The 21249-nt window shown below is 29.4% G+C and overlaps 5 protein-coding genes across 5 annotated transcripts; 2 read left to right on the top strand and 3 right to left on the bottom strand.

Moving 5' to 3' along the window:
- Positions 1 to 6167: 6167 nt before the first annotated feature.
- Positions 6168 to 7133, top strand: LOC119666658. The gene is made up of 2 exons (XM_038075939.1): positions 6168 to 6893; positions 6951 to 7133. Exons 1-2 carry the CDS (start codon positions 6168 to 6170, stop codon positions 7131 to 7133), a joined length of 909 nt encoding a protein of 302 aa, XP_037931867.1.
- Positions 7134 to 8688: 1555 nt separating this feature from the next.
- LOC119666657 (sulfated surface glycoprotein 185-like) lies at positions 8689 to 9075 on the bottom strand. Its single transcript, XM_038075938.1, has one exon. It carries the CDS (start codon positions 9073 to 9075, stop codon positions 8689 to 8691), a length of 387 nt encoding a protein of 128 aa, XP_037931866.1.
- A 1517-nt stretch (positions 9076 to 10592) lies between these two features.
- On the bottom strand, positions 10593 to 10973 carry LOC119669648 (glycine-rich selenoprotein-like). The gene is made up of 2 exons (XM_038079637.1): positions 10893 to 10973; positions 10593 to 10828 (listed from the first exon to the last, which is right to left on the bottom strand). Exons 1-2 carry the CDS (start codon positions 10945 to 10947, stop codon positions 10710 to 10712), a joined length of 174 nt encoding a protein of 57 aa, XP_037935565.1. The 5' UTR covers positions 10948 to 10973; the 3' UTR covers positions 10593 to 10709.
- Positions 10974 to 13496: 2523 nt separating this feature from the next.
- LOC119666656 (glycine-rich protein 23-like) lies at positions 13497 to 15456 on the bottom strand. Its single transcript, XM_038075936.1, has 2 exons — positions 15237 to 15456; positions 13497 to 13675 (listed from the first exon to the last, which is right to left on the bottom strand). Exons 1-2 carry the CDS (start codon positions 15454 to 15456, stop codon positions 13497 to 13499), a joined length of 399 nt encoding a protein of 132 aa, XP_037931864.1.
- A 3571-nt stretch (positions 15457 to 19027) lies between these two features.
- LOC119669639 (forkhead box protein D1-like) lies at positions 19028 to 19397 on the top strand. The gene is made up of 2 exons (XM_038079624.1): positions 19028 to 19106; positions 19175 to 19397. Exons 1-2 carry the CDS (start codon positions 19052 to 19054, stop codon positions 19318 to 19320), a joined length of 201 nt encoding a protein of 66 aa, XP_037935552.1. The 5' UTR covers positions 19028 to 19051; the 3' UTR covers positions 19321 to 19397.
- Positions 19398 to 21249: the final 1852 nt, after the last annotated feature.

Below are 21249 nucleotides of genomic sequence, written 5' to 3'. Positions count from 1 at the left end.
GGTTAATTCTTCTTTGAAAATTCTAACTGCGGTGAAGTCTTTTATATACTCCAAAACAATTTTAGCAAAATATAAACAATTCCTCATTAATATTAAACATAATCGGGTAATAAAATATAGTAATAAATAACAATTCATTTTGTGTATTTTTAAAGTTCGACATTTTCTTTTATGAACTTTGCTTGTTATGCAAATGTTTTCTAATGTGATAATAAGTTCAGATAATGAATACCGTAAGCATTCGAGGGTAAAATGTGACTTGTTTTTGTGTATATTTTTGGCCTGACGAAATGAAATCTAGATAATGTATTAGTCTCTTTAACAGTATTGTGACTTTTTATCAATTGCAGTTACTCAATCACATTTTAAGGATATATCATATATACGTACATATATCATAAATACATCAAACCAGAAAGTGCTTAGATTAAAGTTATATTCTAATATTACTAAATGATCAGATCAGAATCTAAAATAGGTTATCAATCATACATTTAGGTATCTGAAAGTATACGTAAATAAAACGCACTAGTCACTAACATTTTAATCAAATTTTTATTTTAATGTATTATTGGACATAGGTCATTAAGTGTGAAATGTTATATCATTTAAATGTTCTTCGCTTGCATATCACAGGATTGGATCCTTTTGAAGTAATTTTCGATTACTTGTAAGGATTAATCTGGATATAGCTTACTTATAACTATATCAGTTTTTGTTTTCAATTCAGTGAAAGTTAAATCGAGTTCAGATCATTTAAATGCTCTTAGCTAGACATATCACAGTATTGGATCCTTTTTCTTATTTGAACTAATCTGGCAATAGCTAAGTTATATTTAGATGAGTGTTTATTTTCAATGCCTTAATATGTAAAAGATTGTTTGTATAACCACAATCTTTTTGTAAGTCCACAAAAACAAATGCATCATCTTGGTAGATAAGTAACGGCTACAAAACATGAAATCATTGATCCTATAAGAAGTCTTTTAAAAAAAAGAAAAAAAAACAACTTTCTCATTTTAACTTCTTTATTCAATTAACACATGATAATTAATATAACAACAGTGTTGCCATTAGTACATAAAAGTAGTAAAGAAGGTTTCGAATTAATAGTTGGTACATTCTAACAGATCCAATATCGGTTTTGATCCAACAAAGCAAAACAGTCTTGTGACACTGTTCTGAGAAATGAACATATTTTATTGCGGACATGAATCCTCAAATTTAATTCAAACTAATAGGTATTTATGTGGCTTTGGTAAATTTTATCATTTACAAAAAACATAGGCATATTACATTTGCACACCAAGCTCCACATTATAGAGACTTTTGAAAATGAATTCCTTGACAAAATAAACAATAATGTTATGATGTGACACGGAATGAAACTTCGAGGCATAGGTCAAACTAGCATGAGTGCCATGTAATAAATAAATTTGAATTTATTAAATGCTATCACTAACAGCAGAAACACCTTTAGCCAAGTGTAAGTTTTAAATGTCTTAGAATATCTAAGGGCTATAGATACATTTCAATATCTCTATATTATTTTAGTTCATTAAGATAGAAGTTACTTCAAAATCAATTTTAATTCAATTTACCCTTTAAAACTATCTTGTCAGTATGTTTACCACGTAAACTATAATTTACAGAATTAGAACGTATTATCGATTAGTAGAAAAATAATTGAAAAGATCGAGCGATTCGTGATAAATTAATATTAAATAGCTTCGGGACCAGTTAATTTCATCAATAAGTTGCACTTATATAAAGTTACCAATGACTATATGATATTAAAATAAAATACTACAAAACTGAATTTGATTTTCCGCAGCAAATAAAAGATTTATTTTTGTAATATAAGAATATTATAGAATATCGTTTTGGTCATTTTTAAGGAGTTGTTGAATTTCATATGATTTAAAACAACTATTTGTTGAACTTTTTGCTAAATTCATAGAGAAAATACTTATTAATTGTTGTGTCATCATTATAATGACACAGCATAACATTGCACAACACACTTGCTAATATTGGAATTCTAAATTATTTAATATTGGAAATATTTATCAATTACTTTTTATTTATCTATTTGATTATTTCAATATAAGGTATAATATTTTATATATTCACATTTTTGTTTTTTGTTTACTTTACATTAAACTAATTTAATTTTACTTATATAAATATATATAATTTAATTTAAATTCAATTTATTTTAATAATAGTTACAATAAGTAAATTTTATAGCACACCTGCTATTTGCATACAAAACCACTTATGCAAATGAGTAATCAAAATCCTCCCCCAGAGAGAAGACATTCGATAAGCATTCCAAGTAAACGTAATGCTTATCTGGTAATATATGCTTCTAACACGTTGCCCCGAAAGCGATACCATCCGATAAAACCTCTTCAAACATTGCATCTTCAGCAGCATCGCTTGCAATTCCCAATATAGTCAATAAAAAAAACTTTACCGCTAGACCAGTTATAAACATTGTTAACAAATATAAAATCCCACAACTCATGTTTAAAGTTAAACTTCACCCGGAACCATCTAAGCTTAAAAGAATTGGGAGCCATCCCATCTACAACCTGCAAAAGGTTGTCCCTTGCTACAAAAAATGAAGCAACTGCAGTGGAAATCACAATGCAAACTATAGAGGCTGTCCTCTAATGGGTGTACATCATATCAGAAGTACATCCATTAAATTAGTTGAAGTATCCCAACCTTTATCTTCTAAGCATGTTACATGTTTTCTAAGCATGTTTTATATGCTTATGTCGTTAAATCTGACAAGCAATAATCCCCTCCAGTTCAAAGTAATAGTTTGGAAATGATGATCACCTCTCTCACCCAAAGCTTAACTCAGTTAACTCTCTCGGAAATTGGGCGCGAAGCGATTAAGAAAAATCTAAAAAAAAAAACGTTTTTGCTGATTACCTAAAACAGGTGTTCCAACCAAATCCTGGAACAGGACATTATGACTTTCTCACTCAGCACCTACATGCACCATCTATTGACATGATTATTACGGGCAATGATCTTGATCAAATAATCACAAAGAACTTAGATTGCAAAAAGGAACTTGGAGACAAGTTTAACGACTTGAAAGTTAAAAAAACTCGATTATTTCCTAAGACCACTGATGATGAGTACTTGGCAATACTCGAAACAGCGTTATATGGTCAGCCAAACTTCAATAAAATTAAATAAATTTTTATGTATGTCCTTTCTTTCTTTCTTTGCTATTCGAAAAACCTCTATATTTTAAATATAGCTTCTTTGTCACCATATAAAGAAAACGTGGCTTTACCAGCAACAACAATACATACTTTAAAAAATTAAAAATTAATGATATACAATATCTTGTTCTCTTTAACTAATCGATTGAGATTCTAGGAAGATATATCATAAAAATACTTTCCCTTTATTTATTAAAAGATCATGAATAATTCAACTACAGTGGTACTTTCCATAAATTGGAAACTCAATTGTCCAAAAATACATATGATATTAAAAACATCATTTTTATTGTCATAAGCCAAATTAAAATAATAATTTTATTAAAAAGTTTTTCATATATAAGCATGATTTAATTTATTTTCAAATATTCCTGTAACGAGGACCAAGAAAGCCGGGAAGATTTTCAAATGGAGGCAATCATAATGGCGCAGCACAAGGCGAGTAAACACGTCCACTACAACACAAACTTTTACGTAATCAATGAAGTGCACCATGGCTGCGATAAGAGCGATATGAGCGTACTCCAAGAGGTTGGCCAGGTTCCTGATACGAATAAGCTCTAACTTCTTGCTGTGAGCTACGTGGACCAGGTAACCCATGAGGTGCTCTTCCAGACAAGTCGTCATGGGAATTACCATCTCTGTGTGGTCGAAAAGATTGACGAGGAGTGAGTTGATCATAAGGTCTTGCTTCTTGTGGTGAGTCAAGTGAATTAGGTAACCCATTAGGTGGTCCTCCAGATAAGCCACCAGGTGAGTTAACATCTCTGTGTGATTGAAAAGCTTCATGAGGAGTGCGTTGATCATAAGGTCTTGCTTCTTGTGGTGAGTCATTTGAACCAGGTAACCCATTAGGTGGTCCTCCAGATAAGCTACCAGGTGAATTAACATCTTTGTGCGCTCGAAAAGGTTCACGAGGGGTGCGATTATCGGCATTGTTATTTCCCTTTATAAGACCTCTTAGCGCTTCTATGATACGTTCAATTGTAATATTGTCAGCATTGCACATATATGAGCAGCAAAGAATAGCCAAGACGACAATGATTAACTTCATGGTTTATTCTTCTTTAAAAGTTCTAACAGCGGTGAAATCTTTTATATACTCCAAAACAATTTTAGCAAAATATAAACAATTCCTCATTAATATTAAACATAATCGGGTAATAAAATATAGTAATAAATAACAATTCATTTTGTGTATTTTTAAAGTTCGACATTTTCTTTTATGAACTTTGCTTGTTATGCAAATATTTTCTAATGTGATAATAAGTTCAGATAATGAATACCGTAAGCGTTCGAGGATAAAATGTAATTTGTTTTTGTGTATATTTTTAGCCTGATGAAATGAAATCTAGATAATGTATTAGTCTCTTTAACAGTATTGTGACTTTTTATCAATTGCAGTTACTCAACCACATTTTAAGGATATATCATATATACGTACATATATCATAAATACATCAAACCATAAAGTGCTTAGATTAAAGTTATATTCTAATATTACTAAATGATCAGATCAGAATCTAAAATAGGTTATCATTCATACATTTAGGTATCTGAAAGTATATGTAAATAAAACGCACTAATCACTAACATTTTAATCAAATTTTTATTTTAATGTATTATTGGATATAGGTCATTAAGTGTGAAATGCTATATCAATTAAATGTTCTTCGCTAGCATATCACAGGATTAGATCCTTTTGAAGTAATTTTCGATTACTTGTATGGATTAATCTGGCAATAGCTTACTTATAACTATGGTATATGAGTTTTTGTTTTCAATGGAATGAAAGTTTAAATCGAGTTCAGATCATTTAAATGCTCTTAGCTAGACATATCACAGTATTGAATCCTTTTTCTTGTTTGAACTAATCTGGCAATAGCTAAGTTATATTTAGATGAGTGTTTGTTTTCAATGCCTTGAAATGTAAATGATTATTTGTATAACCACAATCTTTTATGTAAGTAAATGATTATTTGTATAACCACAATCTTTTATGTAAGTCCACAAAAACAAATGCATCATCTTGGTGGGCAAGTAACGGCAACAAAACATGAAATCATGGATCCGATATCAATTTTGTTGCAACAAAACAAAACAGACTTGTGACACCGTTCTGGGAAATTAACATATTTTCCAAATTCATGTCCTCAAATTTAATTCAAACTAATAGGTATTCATGTGGCTACGGTAAACTTTGTCATTTACAAAAGACATGGATATATCACATCTGCCGCCAAGCTCTATATTATAGAGACTTTTGAAAACGCATTGCTTAACAAAACAAACAAAAATGTTATGATGGAACACGAATTGAAAATATATCACTTAAATAGTGCAACCACATCGGAGCCGCATAATGGACAGGGTTTGAATTGCTGTTGCTAATTGCATTGCTTGCATAATTGCTAACGCATTGCATATGAAAATGAAATAAGAATATGCATTAGCAACAGCAAAAAACGTAAACTGGTTTCATTTTGATTGCTTGCTAATAGTCAATTTTACATTTTTGACTATTATGCATTTGGAATATATGCAACGTGCTTGCTTATGCGTTAGTTGCTTGTGTTTTGCTATTAGCAAATGTGTATGGATTTCTTTTTTTGTTTTTGTTTTAAGGGAATGTATACGCATTATTTCTTTGTCAATTATGATGTGTGCGTACAATTTGTATGCAATTAATATAATTTTATTTGTAATTAGATTATGCCTAAACTTATGTTTATTTTAATTATTAAATTTATGATATATATGATATATATATATATATATAGATAGATATATATATATATATTAATTATGAACTATTAATTCATCAAAAAAAATTCTAACGGCTATCGTGAAATTTTTGAACTAAAAAAGTTGACTCTACCACAACTCGATTGTCCTACACGGTGGGGATCGACATATAATATGGTAGAAAAAGTTTATGCAGCCAAGGAAGTTTTGGACAACGTAGAGTCTGTACAAAATAAATCTTTAGATGAGAATTTTGAATTATGCGATGAATTTTGGGAGTTTGTGAAGAGTTATTCTACTGTGTTTGAACCATTACAACGAACAATCATAAAATTTCAAGAAGAACATCTGCATTATGGAAATTTTTTTGCACAGTGGATGAAGTGCAATCTTATAACCAAAAAAATTGTAAATGATTTTGATGATAAAAGTTCTCTTGTAAATAAAATTGGAACGAATTTGTTGCATAATATAGAAGTGAGAACTGTAAAACTTTTAACAAACAAAAGCTTAAACGCATGTTTGTATTTGGACCCACGCTTTAGCCATACATTGACTGTAGAGCAAAAAAACGAAGCTGTTCTGTTTTTAAAACGACTATATAATAGACTGACAGCACTGAACTCAGGTTTCCTAATTGATAAGAAGAATTCAGCCACAAATTGCACACAAATGGAAGATACTCTCGAATATGAGGATAGGTACCTTAATGATTATCTTTCTAACCACTTCGAAGCTCAAAGTAATAACAACATGGACGTCTACACCAAAATTGAAATTTTGAAGTTACCTTTTCAACGTGTTGATATAAATGTATTGGACTTTTGGAAGGAAAGACAGTTTGCTGATCCAGAATTACATGCGCTTGCGAATATATGTTTTGCAATTCCACCAACTCAGGTAAAATATTCGTTTAGCATAATATGAATAATCAAATTAATGTCATTTACAGTTAAGGTTACCATCGAGCATGCTTTTTCGTCACTAAAATTGATATTATCTGATCAACGAAATCGTCTTAATCATGAAACTTTAGAAAACATTCTCATGGTTAAACTAAATCCGCAATTTTTGGACCATGCTATTGATGATATGCCGTTGTTTCAACCTCCTGAATGGGAGTTAAATTTAGAAGAATAATAACATCAAATTAAAATTTTTAATCATAATTGATAACAAAGTTTTTATGTTTTTTACCGGGCGTAGGTCGTTTATTAAACACATTAATTTATAAAAACGTTTTTTAAATAAAATAAAAAATTTCACTTTTTAAACTGTTTTAAATATTAAGTTATATTTTAATTTTAATACAAAATTATTTATATATATTATATATATATATATATTTATTTATATATGAATTAATAGTTAATAATTAATATATATATATATATATCTATCTATATATATATATATATATCATATATATCATAAATTTAATAATTAAAATAAACATAAGTTTAGGCATAATCTAATTACAAATAAAATTATATTAATTGCATACAAATTGTACGCACACATCATAATTGACAAAGAAATAATGCGTACACATTCCCTTAAAACAAAAACAAAAAAAGAAATCCATACACATTTGCTAATAGCAAAACACAAGCAACTAACGCATAAGCAAGCAAGTTGCATATATTCCAAATGCATAATAGTCAAAAATGTAAAATTGACTATTAGCAAGCAATCAAAATGAAACCAGTTTACGTTTTTTGCTGTTGCTAATGCATATTCTTATTTCATTTTCATATGCAATGCGTTAGCAATTAGTCGTTTGTCAAAAATTGACTGGTCAATATTTATGCATTAGTCAAAATATGGTTGCTTTTGCTAATTTTCAGCAAGCAATTCAAACCCTGATAATGGATCATTTTCAACTTTTTAATCGTTTTTAAAAATCATTAAAATTTTTTGGAAAAATATCATAATAAGTTTACTATTCGAAATGTAGTTGGTAAATTTAACACGTCTAAAATGTAGAGGTACAAATGAAATGATCGATAATGTAAATTAAAGTATGAATGCAATTTAAAAGCAATAATAATAAATCCGACTATTTAAGTTCACATTGACATTTAAAAACATATTAAATTTAGTAAACTGAAGTACTTGAATCCAATGCGGTTTTATTGTAAAGAAATTCACCAATTTAGATCAGTAGTGGGAGCCTGGACGTAGGTTTTACGAGAAGCATATGGCATGATTGGCCATCTTCTAAGGGATCCTTCCTGACGTAATGCGAAAGCGGCCCCGCGGGGATAAATCCAGCAGAGGAAAAGTAAGTGTTTTAGTTCGTATATTGCAAAGTAGAAGTCGGACAGACTAAAAGTCGGACACACTAACTAATCTATATTTGATATGTTCAAGAATCTAGAAAATTATGCTCACAAAATCGTCTTAAATGCATATCCAATTCAAATAGTTTATTTTATCTAAAATCTGTTCATATGCTTTGATTTATATACTTTGAATTATATTTGATATTCTCTTAATCTTAAAAAGTGTCAAAATAAAGAAAAAGAATAATTTCAGATTAATAATAGATATCATTTATTTGGATTTTAAAGACTGAAATGCTAAATTGCTGCATTTGACATCGTTTGACATGTAAAGGATATACATTTAAAGTGTTTTATAGTCTTTCTTTTTCCTTACATACCCGAATATGTTAGCAAATTATTAGTAATAATTAAAAGGGAAAACCTGGCGGTGGTGGTGGCAGTCCCGGTGGTGGTGGTGGCAGTCCCCGTGGTGGTGGTGGCAGTCCCGGTGGTGGTGGTGGCAGTCCCGGCGGTGGTGGTGGTGGTGGTGGTGGCGGCGGAAGTGGCGCTGCTGCTTGGGGTGGGGGTTGTGGTCGAAATTGTGCTGATGCTGGTGGTTGATTAGGCCTAGCATTTGGTGATCGAGGAGTAGCAACACCAGCATTAAAGAATCCGAGAGGTAATCCGAAAGGTCCATAGAGGTCTACGTTTCCTCTTCCATTTTTATTACCTCGAGCACGTAAAGTGAAAGGAACAGTTGTGGAGCATATAAATATGCTACTAAAAACAGTTAAAAAAAATACAAATAGCTTCATTGTTTTCCCTCTTTTAAAAAATTTGTTTTTTGTGTTACCTTTTATACCAAAAACTTATAATTATATGCAAAATATGAACAATAATAATGGCGAATCTATAAAAATATCTCATTGTAAAATATTACAAAAATTCTTTGTTTAATTTTATATAAGATTTTCTTAAGAATTAAGTACCTTATCTAAGACAATACATAGCACATAATACTTTTCTTTGTTTAGGATATGAATTCGTAATATATATAAATATTGATAAAATATTAGAATAATAATAGGTGCCTATAATGATAGCTAACTATAGGATGAAATACAGAATCGTGACAAACTAACAGATAACTTGGAAATTTTTTCCTCTAATTTGTATAAATTAGTGATTTGCAACAACTTCTTCATCATCTCGGAATATCTTTGATTAATGAATAATAATGTTCTCATAAAAATAATTTTTGTCATATCGGGGCCAGTAGGCATAATATTACTCCACAGGTTTCGCCAATTAAATACTTATTAAAAGTTTTCTAAATATTTTTTTTGATTTTTCATAAAGGATCTAGATCAAAAGCAATATCCAATTAAATCGATTTAAAAGTAAATAACCGTATTTAGCCAGTTTTATTTTATGATTTTGATTCACACAAAAAATATATATTTAATAAAAACCTATCAGCTAATAGATGGCACAATCTCATGGTTAACTGACGGCTTGCTTACACAGGAAGGTGCTAGAGCGGGCATTGTTGTATCGGTCAAAACGCATTGGGAAGCGCTGGAAAAATATACTAGCATATTCAAAGCGAAAATTTACGCAATATTTGTGCGCGTACTTTGCAATATTGAACGGAAACATCAGGGAAAAAATATAGCTTCATTTCGTGATTTGAATACTTGTGCAACAATGACTAGAAAAGCTAAACCTCAAAAGCGAAGTTTCGATTCTCTGGGTACCTGGCACTGGCGTACGCAGAAACGAATACATAGATAAACTAGGGTATTGTGGAATAGGACACAGTACCCTCCTTTCTGTTATAAAAATAATAATTAAGTAGAACCACAACAAAAAGAATTATTGCGATGACCTATCAGGTTTAAAAAAATCCAAATCACTTATTGGTACCTCTGACAATAGGAGATACCAGGATTGTATGAACTTATCAAAAAAAAAAAAAAAGCAGAATCATCACAAGAATCTTAACAGGACACTGTAAACTGAAATACCAACAAACTGTAGATTCTGCGAAAGGAATGAACAGTCAACCGTACATGTGCTTTTATATTGCTCTGTGCTATTGCACATACGGAAGAAACTCCTGGGAATGTATATTCTTACGGAAAAGCCAACTAAATTATTTAAAGTAGGTTTTATACGACTCTTTATCGAAGCAACAGGGTTTGGAGTCATACTCTCTGTTCAGAAGGGGGCACAGTACCATATATAATAATAATAAAAATTATAATAATTATTGTTTTTGATAACATAATATTGTTAGGGTCTCTGCATTTCAGATTCTAATACACAAATATAAAAATGTTGATCATTTAATGGTGTTACTGAATTGTTGACACAAATAAAATCAATTAACTAAAATTTTATTTTAACATTTTATTTGTTGTTCTGTAGCACATTAGGTAGTTGTAATTTATTTTCCACCACCACCACCGCCACCGCCGCCGCCTCCCCACAATTTGCCACCTCCTCCACCACCGCCACCACCACCACCTGGCATTGGTTCAGGATTGGGTTGAGGATTTGGATTAGCTAAAAAAATATTAATTATATTAAGTCTTTTATACATTTTCAGAATTTTTGCATTTGCACTTACCAGCTGCTAACGCTAAAAAGGCTAACAAAAAGCTTAAGAATGCGTAAACCTTCATTTTGTGAAGATGAGTTTAATAATATTAAAATTATTAACTAAGGCCTATATTTATACTCAAATTAATTTTCATTTTTTACAAATAATTTAATTGAAATGCAGCGACAGCGAAATTTAAGCGCAGGAATTCCCAATAGATTAAAAACAGATCAGTTATCAAAGTATCACGTATTCAAAATTATTGAAAAAATATAAGAATATAATCAACTAAAAAAAAACAAATAAAAAAAACAAAGTAATGTGTATTAGTATTAAATAATTCTTATTTCATCATATATTTCGTGGAAGCCATATATAGTGTAAAATAATTTCCCCATAAAAAAATATTTATTTAATACATCAAAATATAACCACAGAATAAGTACAAGATTGTCACATTATTACGTTTTAATATAACAGATAAATGTATACAAACATAATAATATAATAAAATGCACACAAAAACTTCAAACCATTCAAACCATTTATTTATCCATCAGAACGTCTGTTATATCTAAATACTATATGAAGTAATCGATATTAGATTCAGTAAGAACATCATATATTATCTAGAAATAATTATTACGAAATTCTTAAATAAATTTTGTTTAGTAAAATAAAAACAGTATTTAACAAATTTTTAAAAATATTTTTATAATATATGACTCTCCTCTGCTTACATACTATATATTTTAATTCGTATATGTCTGACAGTTTACGCATTCTACGGGCGATGAAGATCCTATCTTAAAACCCAATCCAGATTTTGAAGATAGTCCTCGTGTTATCCAAGTCGTAGGGAACTTTATTCATGGGTCATTTTAAGTTTGTCAGTAAGCATATCTGTCGGAAAATATGTCAACTGAAGTAGTACTTCTTATCACTTATTGGTTATATTGAGCGTTTTTTTAGCTGCATAAGAACTTTTAATGATAATACAACATAGCAATATTATTGCATTGATATTTTTTTTATTATGATCTGGTGGATAATTTTCTGACAGTTATTTTTGAATATGATTTTCGGCTGATGATGTGTCCTCCTCGGCTACAAGTAACATGGTCCATTCAATCAGTCAAATTTTTGACTATTTTTTTGAATAAATGTGGCCGTATGACATTTCCTTGGTGACAAGAACATTGGCTTCAAATACTTCAAAAGTTGCTGGTTTGTCGATTATCGGCATAAACCAAAAACTGAACATAGCCCCAGCCCCATAAAAAGTGATCGAGAGGCGTTAAATCGCACAAAGACGGCCACGCACAGCAGGACCACTTCTGGAAGTAAAGTTGTTACGAAATTGATTTCGCAATAAATCGATTGATAAGCTGTATGGCACTTTATGGCAAATTGCGCCATAAATCGGGGTCTTGTTGGAACTAATTATCGTTGATGTTTAACCGATTAATTTTTAGAAACAAAAATTCAGTCAGTATAACTCTATAGTATTAGCTATTCACTGTAATGGCAACTCCTTCCACATTTCTAAAGAAATAATGAATAATTATCTCGCTATCGTGTAAATCGCAGCAGACAGTTAACTTTAACAGATGTAAAGATAATTCGTTAACAGCTTGAGGATGATCTTCGCTCCATATACGACAATTTTGCTTATTAATGTAGCCATTTAATCAAAAATAGTTTCATCACTAAACACAATTTTTCGATACGAACTCCGCGAATAGATCTATTTTTAAAGTAAATTTCCACAATTTGGAACCGTTGTGCAAGAGCTAACCCATTCATTATAAATTGTCAAACCTTACTAAACAAAATTTTATCTTTATTAGTCCTGTTACACGTATCTTTAAAGAAAAACCGGTGTCTTCTTTTTATAAAAAATTTTAATGTTCAGCCAAATTTTCAATTAATTAAAATAATATAAAAAATAAAATTTTTGTTGTTGTAGTTCACAACTGTTCGAAAAAACCACTTCAAAAAATTTTAATAATAATTTTTTTTTAAAACGAGTTAATTAAACAATATTTAAATAATACACTTATTTGAGGTTTTAAAATTATTTTAATTAAATCCATTACTACCATTATTTCAACTACATTCTACAGTCATCTTCAGGGTACTATAATGTTGTTATAATGTAAATGTATAAAGTATTGACCAACTATTGGCCCGTTTAAATTATTATTAAAAAAAATTGGTCAATAAGAAAATAAATTTTTTTAAAAAATATATAAAAAATATTGTATATAAAAAAATATTATTTTATTTTATATATAATAAAAACCAATTACTTATTAGTCTTAAGAAAATAGTAATATTTAATTTCATAAGTTTTTAAATAATATTTTTTATTATATTAAAACAATATGTTGGTAACAATATGTCACTGTATATACAAAAAATTTGCAAACAACCAATACTGTACGGATTAAGTAACCACTTTTATTATTATGAATATATATTGTAATTCAAATGCAATATATTAAAATATAAATGTTCAAACTCTATTTTACTTCTTTTTTTTTATACATAATTACTTTATTTATTATTTAAGATTTATTGGGAAACATTTTAATTTTCATATTTTACAATTAAAATTTTGTTGTTCAATCAATCATCATATGAATTGTCGCCTCCATATGGTCCACCGCCTCCACCCCCATATGGTCCACCGCCTCCACCCCCATATGGTCCACCACCACCTCTGTATGGTCCGCCTCCACCACCACCGTACGGTCCACCTCCACCACCACCAATTGGTCCACCTCCTCCACCGCCGAATGGTCCGCCTCCGCCACCAGGATAATATTGTGCATGGCCGTATAAAATACAGCCAATAATTATTGATAATAAGACAAGGAATTTCATTTTTATTAATGTTATTATCTGAAAAAAGCGCCTTATATACTTTTCTTATAAGTAAAATAAAAACACAAAATATTAGAGTAATATTGGTGTTCTAGGCGTTATCTTTAAAATTGACCTCAAGTGATATTGGGAATTCCACAAACGTTATTACGAAATGATAATTGTTAGCTACAAATTTATTTAATATTCAACTAGTTAATTAATTAAAATTATTTTTTTTAATTTATTTTCACTAACAATCAAATATATATTTTTTTTCTAGCGGTAACTCTTAGCAAAGTTTGTTCTTTTTGTTTTTATACGCATTATTTTTAAATAGTTTTTATTTTAATAGAATATATTTTGTAAGTACTTCAGATAATCATGTACAAATCATGGGATTAAAGGAGTGCCTCAATTACTGTGCTATTATTAGGGGTATTTACTTTGCACTGTCTTGCAAAGTCATTGCAAAGTGTACGTAATACAAGAATGCTATACTAAAATTTCAAGAGTACAAGAACACCTCTGTAGCAGAATTTTAGCATCAAAATGAAACAGCTATTTTTGCAGCATACCACATCCATATGAGAAGCAAACAGAGAAGATGTCAAAACAGCTGTTTTTTTTATTTGTTTCATTGCAAGCATATATGCATGGGTTTAAGTATAGCAAGATTGCAAGTAATTGCAAAAACTTTGTGTGTGTATTTTGTTGTTGTACATTGCAAGCTCGCGCAATTTGTGCATTTCGTGCACCTTGTAATGAGTTTGCAAGACAGAGTACTCCTAATACTTCTAATTAAAGATTTAAAGTAAAACCATTTTAGTATTAAAGATTTTTTATTGTAAGTTACAATTATTCACAGTTTGAAAATTCAGTGTAACATCTTAGACTCTTTCTAAGCAAAATCTGAATTTTGCAAATTTAGGAAATTTACTAAATTTCTACAAAATTATAGATTTACAGGAAAATACTTTTTGATTAGGCTTAGTGATTTACTTTAATTGTGTGGTTTTAATATGTCTTCTATATTTAAAACTGATAATAAAATTATATGTAAGCATATAAGTTTTTGTCTTTTTTAAATTTATTATAATCATATAATCATAATATAATCATATTGTAAAACTTATTTAGATTCTAATCCACCATATTATTTTCTAACTTTATAGTACAATATACAAATAATAGACTTTAATCGCGAATAAAACATTTGCTCGAAAATTTAATAAAGATTAAATTTAATAAGAAAATTTTTAAATAAATTACTTAACCAAAAGTGAACAATTTTATACATAATTAGGCAAAATTTGTATTATTTTGCTAATTAGTTTTTTATTCTTCTAAATGAATTTAAAAATTCAATTTATTATTCAATTTATGCAATTCCACCAAAGCAAATAATCATTTTGGTATTTTTAACTGATATAATAAAAATTTTTGCGTATCAAAACTACTTGATTCGTTTTAAACAATTTTTGAAATATTGTTTTTATCTGCCCCATGGATAACCACCTCCTCCACCACCTCCTCCATAACGGCCACCTCCACCACCATATCCTCTCATACCACCACCACCACCGCCAAATGATCTGCCACCGCCTCCTCCGCCTCCACCTAGTCTGCCTCCGCCACCTCCACCTCCTCGACCAGGATAATACTGAGCTTGATTTAGCAAAATACAGCTTAGAATAATGCACAAAACTATAAAGAATTTCATCTTAACTCAAAATGATGCAATTTTACTATTTTTCCAGCCTTTTATACTAAAAATTAGTACACATGCTAAGTAGTAAATTACATTCCTTAATCAAGCATTGATTGTTTCGTGACTTTTTTAATTTACACCTAAACAAATCTTTAAAATTTGACTTGCAGATCTTGTGATGATTCATAAATCAAATACAGTATTCATTGAGGGTTTTGAAATGTAATTTATTTATACTTAAAAATATGAGTACTATATTCACACTATCCTAAATAAAGAGTGTATTAGGTTTGTTAAGCTATTTGATAGCTATTAAGCTGGGAAAAGAAGGGAGAAGAAGATATCACAGAGAATTGAATCTCTATAATGTACTATAAATTTACTTTAACATATATTTATCTTGCGTAATATCTGTGGAGAGTTGAATTGCATACATAATATAGTTCTAATATTATTCAAGCTTTCGAAGTTCCGAATATGGTATTTAGTGTGCCCCTAGTACAGCGACCCATTCGAGCTATACACGGTCTTCGAACATACAATCGTAAATATATAAAACAAAACGGATATAAAAGAAAAAATATAACAGATCAACTGTTTAAGCAAGTGGACCATTTTCGAACGTTTCAAGATAGATAGAAATCTTCGAATTCGATTATACTCAAACTGTTCGAACATTTCTAATGTTTAAACATTTTGACACACTAATACGTACATATAATTGAAGTGTATAATTAACATGGAACTAATTATATGTGAAAGGAGTATTGAGGGTGTTTAAAAGGCATATTTAAATTTTTTCTAATTATATCTAATTTATCTAATTTTCTTTTTTACTTGTCTATAGCACACCTTATAAAATAAGCATCAAATGGAACTCTCACATATCTAAACAATATTTATTTTATATTTTGTATATTTATAATTTGTAGAAGTCACGATATAAATTAATTGATGTTAAGGGAAATGATTCATTGGTTGCTGATATAAAATGTAAATAATTTATCTTTTGAAAGTGTCTCTTTACAAATATATAACCTACCTCAACTATATATTACAAAGAATTTAAATTTCGAAGTATAGGAAGGTCATTCATTACAAATTGAAATTTTTCAATAATTTGGTTTCCTAGTTTTATACGATTTTGGGCAACAACGCAATCACATTGCTATAAAATTTCCTTATTTATATTTCCTTATTATGAAGGTAATATCAAATACTGATAAAGATATATCGACATTATGTATGCTATGAAATATAACCATTGTAAGTACTTCATAACACATAATTTGTAATGAAATATATATACATATAAAATTATATTCATTTGTATTTATTTTTTTTTAAAAATACAAATAAACACATTTGTAATAAAAATAAACAATTTTGATTATTTTCTTAACCTTAATATATCTCAAACTTGTTGAGATATATTAAACTTCTACTATTCAAACAATTTTGCTCTTCCCTTAGATTTCGATTGATAAAGATTCTACTGTATATAGATAAGGTTGTACCGGCGGTCTGTAGGGGATCCACTTAGGCATATTGGCCTATTCAGTTGCCGTGTAGAGAAGAAACTTAGGGTTTAAAATTACATAGAATCTTTGGCGAAGCTGAAAATTATTTTTAGTGCGAGGTCTTTCTCAAGATCCTCAAGGAAGGGGTCCCTAAAATATTTAGTCGCTGTCGTACATAAGCTGGGCAAAGACAGAGAAGATGAGGGGCAATTTCGTTGTCCTGTCTACAGCTGCGATAGGTATGATTGAAGGGGAGATTCAATTTTCTGGCATGGTTTTTTGATGTATAATGACCTGTAAGTAACTCTATCAAAAGACTGATATCTCTGCCGGGCATCTCAATAAGAGTATTGAATTTATTTTTGGTGGAAAATTACCAAATTACATTAAAGTATTAAAAATAGTAATTTGATGTAAAGGAAACCAATTGTAATGAGTTGAGAAAAATTCAAATTGTATATAAGTAAGCTAAAATGTTTTTTTCCAAGATATTCCAATTTCATTTTAAATTTGAATTACTGAACTTGTTTTAAACAATTTTTGAAATCGTCTTTTAACCACCCAATGAATAATGTCGTCCATATCTTATATTTTTTTCTAAAATATACACAACCATCTCTGTTTTTAATTCCAACTTTACCACCAGTACCCCTATATGGACTACTATGGCCACCACCACCACTTACTTTTCTTAATCTATTTTCGGCACTACCGTGTCTTCATATTGGAGAATATTAAGCATCACTTATCAAAATATACCTCATAATGACACACAAAACTAGAGAAAAATTCATTTTAAATTTAAAAAAATAAAACTTTACTAATATCCCAGCCTTTTACATTTAGAATTAATATATATATGATTTCTAGTTAATTATATTCCTTAATCAAACATTATCTGATTCGTGATTTTTGTTATAAATACCTTATCAATTTATTAAAATATGACTTGTAGATTTTGTAATGATTTCATAAATCTAGAGTTTTAAAAAATTAATTATTAATGTAAATTTTAAAATTATGATTTTATGAAAATATATATTTAGTTTTGTAACCTTGACGATAGCGTATTAGGTGTCTTAAATATTTTGTTAAACGACACCGCAGATTATAGAATCCATACACTTTATTATACAAATCTACAATCTATGTAGCGATAACCGATCATGCATCAATCTATTTATAACTTTGTAGGTCTATATGCCTGTATGACTGTTTGTCCATCTATATTTTTAATATAAAAGTAAACTTTGTTGAAGAATTTTTCGTAATACCAGCAAATTAAGTTGACATAATTATTTTATATATAAAACATATAATAAAAGATATTATTATGCAAAATGGAGTTTCAATATCACTCAAGCTATTAAAATATTTCACTGTTAAGGTATACTTGTGATCGAAAGCAGCTAGTCTGCTCAAATATTTGCTGGAACCGAAAGTAAAATAGATAATAGTTCTTGGCATACATAATTCACTGTGGATGTTTTCAACAATTTAGTAAACTAGTTTTACTATTGCTTACATCGCAGTACATTCTAAAGTATAATTCTAAAAACACATAGTTTCCAAATTTTGTACAGTAACATAGAGAACTCGGTCATACTTATCGAAAGGGTGTAGTAATTTTTAGACTTGTTAAATAATGACTAAAATTTTAACTATACTTTCTATCAGCGATTATGATCTTAAAAAATAAAATACAATATAAATTTCTTATCCATAACATATTATAATGGTATCAGTAGTAATTCTGGATATATACGTTCTATGATATAAATATTTAGTTTAAGTCAATGTGTCCATACAAGAACAATGCGGTAGAGTTGACCGCATTTGAAAACGTAAAAATCATTTTATATTAAATAATCAATATATATTTTTATTATTATTATTAATATACCTATAGAAAATAAAAAACTGCATATACTAATTTTTAAAGCTGATATCAATTTTAATGCTCTTTGTAACCTTACACAGCTGATAAGACCTTTTCAATGTAAAATAAAGCAAAAACAAATTTCGTTAAAATGGTATAAAAACAAGTTCATTTCATTAGAAATTTGCATTTATTGCTGTAAAACGAAATGAAATTATATGCAATTATTTCTTTTATTTTAGTCCTAATTGCCTTCGCTGCTGGTGAGTATTTCATTTGGAATTATCCTTTTTGCCTTGTTAAAATTAATATTTTAAAAATAATTTTTTAGCCTATCCTAGTCCTGGAGGAGGTGGCGGCGGCGGTGGCGGTGGAGGAGTTAGCCTTTGCGGTGGCGGAGGCGGCGGTGGAGGAGGAGGTGGTGGTGCCGGAGCTGGTGGCGGCGGTGGCGGTGGTGGAGGTGGTGGAAGTTGTTAAACAATTATAATTTGAACTTAGATGTAAATTTTTACATAAACTATAATAAAATATTTATACTGCTTTTAAATACGAAAAAAATTGATTCTTCATTGTTTGAAGTCAAGCAATCGACTGAGGTGATCATCTTGTGTTGCTATTAAAACTATATTTTCTCTGAATCTGTGAGAAGAACTTAAGGTGTCTACATATCGTTTTCAATAATTCCAATTGGTGTCAATCTGCTTTCATGGAACTAGTTGCAAGCTTCATAAAAGCAGAAATGCTTCTAGATTATTGGCGATATTCCTCACCTATGAATACCTTCGAGCATTTCAAGTAAACACTGTGGTATACACTGTGGTATGAGGTATTCTATAAGATTCTTTATACACAGTTCATCATTTTGGTAGCCTTTTGCTTTCGATATATAAAATATCCTTTGAAGATATTTGGTTGCCCGCCACAGTTCTTCATTCGAAGTGGGCGGAGCATTGGACACGAGATTCTTAAAATATTTAAAACGGAACTATCATTATTCAGTTGCTAATAGACTATTAAGTTCACTAATAGGAAATAATACTTTTGATTTTATTATTTTTTGAGTTTTGAACCATGAAATGATAGAGTAAATTAAATATTATTTGAATGTAAAATAAAAATAACAAATACATAGTATATAATATACTTATATTATATATACTTTATAGATTTTATTTTAACGTGAAAGCACGCTTAATTAAATTAGGGAAGGTTTGTTATACTTTTTTAAGAGGTTGTTTACTTTAGTTTCTGCATTATCGTGGAAAAAATTTATTTGGTAGATAAGGGAGGATGTGATGTAAGCTGTGAGGTCGTGATGTGAGCTGTGAGGCCTTGAATTAAGTTTCCACACTTTTCCTCTCTTTTATTAATATTTATTATTAACTTAATTTTGAAAAAACTTAAAAGTTACTTAGATTTAAGTGTACTATAAAGAGTGAATAGAGTAGAGTTTTAAATATAAAATGTGCTTAGTCCAAAAATAATTGATGTTCTTAATGTATAAATAATAATTTCAGTTATACGATCTCGTCGGTTGATCCGAATGAAAGACAATGTGCAAAATTAATCTTTGAGGGACTAACACCGCATACTCACTAAAGTTCTTTAAATGTTCCAATGATTTAAATGATTTCCAATTGATTCGATATATCCGATTTATTTAAGAAAAGCAACGACTAAACATATACACATAGAAAATAATACAGAAGACAAGATCACATTATTGTTAAAGCTACTTCAGAGGACTATTATGTCACATCATACGGTTATTAAATATTTTTTACAATAAACTGATTGTATCTGCGCTGCGTGGTACGTTCCGCAGACTTATTCAAACCAAATCTCTATATATCAATCTTTACATATTAACGCTATCTGATTTGGGTACAAAAAACCACTGATCGGCAGTTTTATTTAATAAAGATAATTTTTTTTGTAGGTATAATCTTTAGGAGCTGTTTTTTTTTCTACACATATACCGAATTAGTTACGAATACGATCAGTAAACATTAAATTTTGTTTTCGATTAAGTGCGTTAAGAACATTATTTCATGTTAAAAATAAAAAAATCACTGGAATAGTAATTAATTGTGAAAATACCTTGAATTTTATATAGGCAATATCGCTTTCAGTGGTATTTAGACAATAAATTACTGCTGCAGTGATTTTTTCACTTTTAACACGTTCTTGATAATAATAGCCAAACATCAGTGACCGATTAACTTGGAGAAATAATGAAATCATTTTAAAACAGTATTCACAATTATATTATACTGATGACTCCAAAAGAGCAGATGGCAGTATAGAAAAAAGAATTGTAGAGCCGAAATTCCGCAAAGCAATTACAACAGGAAAAACTGCTTCCATTATACCGGCAGAGGTCCATGCCTTACAGCTATGTGCGAG

The sequence above is a fragment of the Teleopsis dalmanni genome, chromosome 1, assembly GCF_002237135.1.
Source record: "Teleopsis dalmanni isolate 2A chromosome 1, ASM223713v2, whole genome shotgun sequence".
Taxonomy (NCBI): Eukaryota; Metazoa; Arthropoda; class Insecta; order Diptera; family Diopsidae; genus Teleopsis; species Teleopsis dalmanni.
The sequence above is the reverse complement of the archived record's forward strand: the minus strand, read 5'-3'. Positions and strand labels throughout refer to the sequence as shown.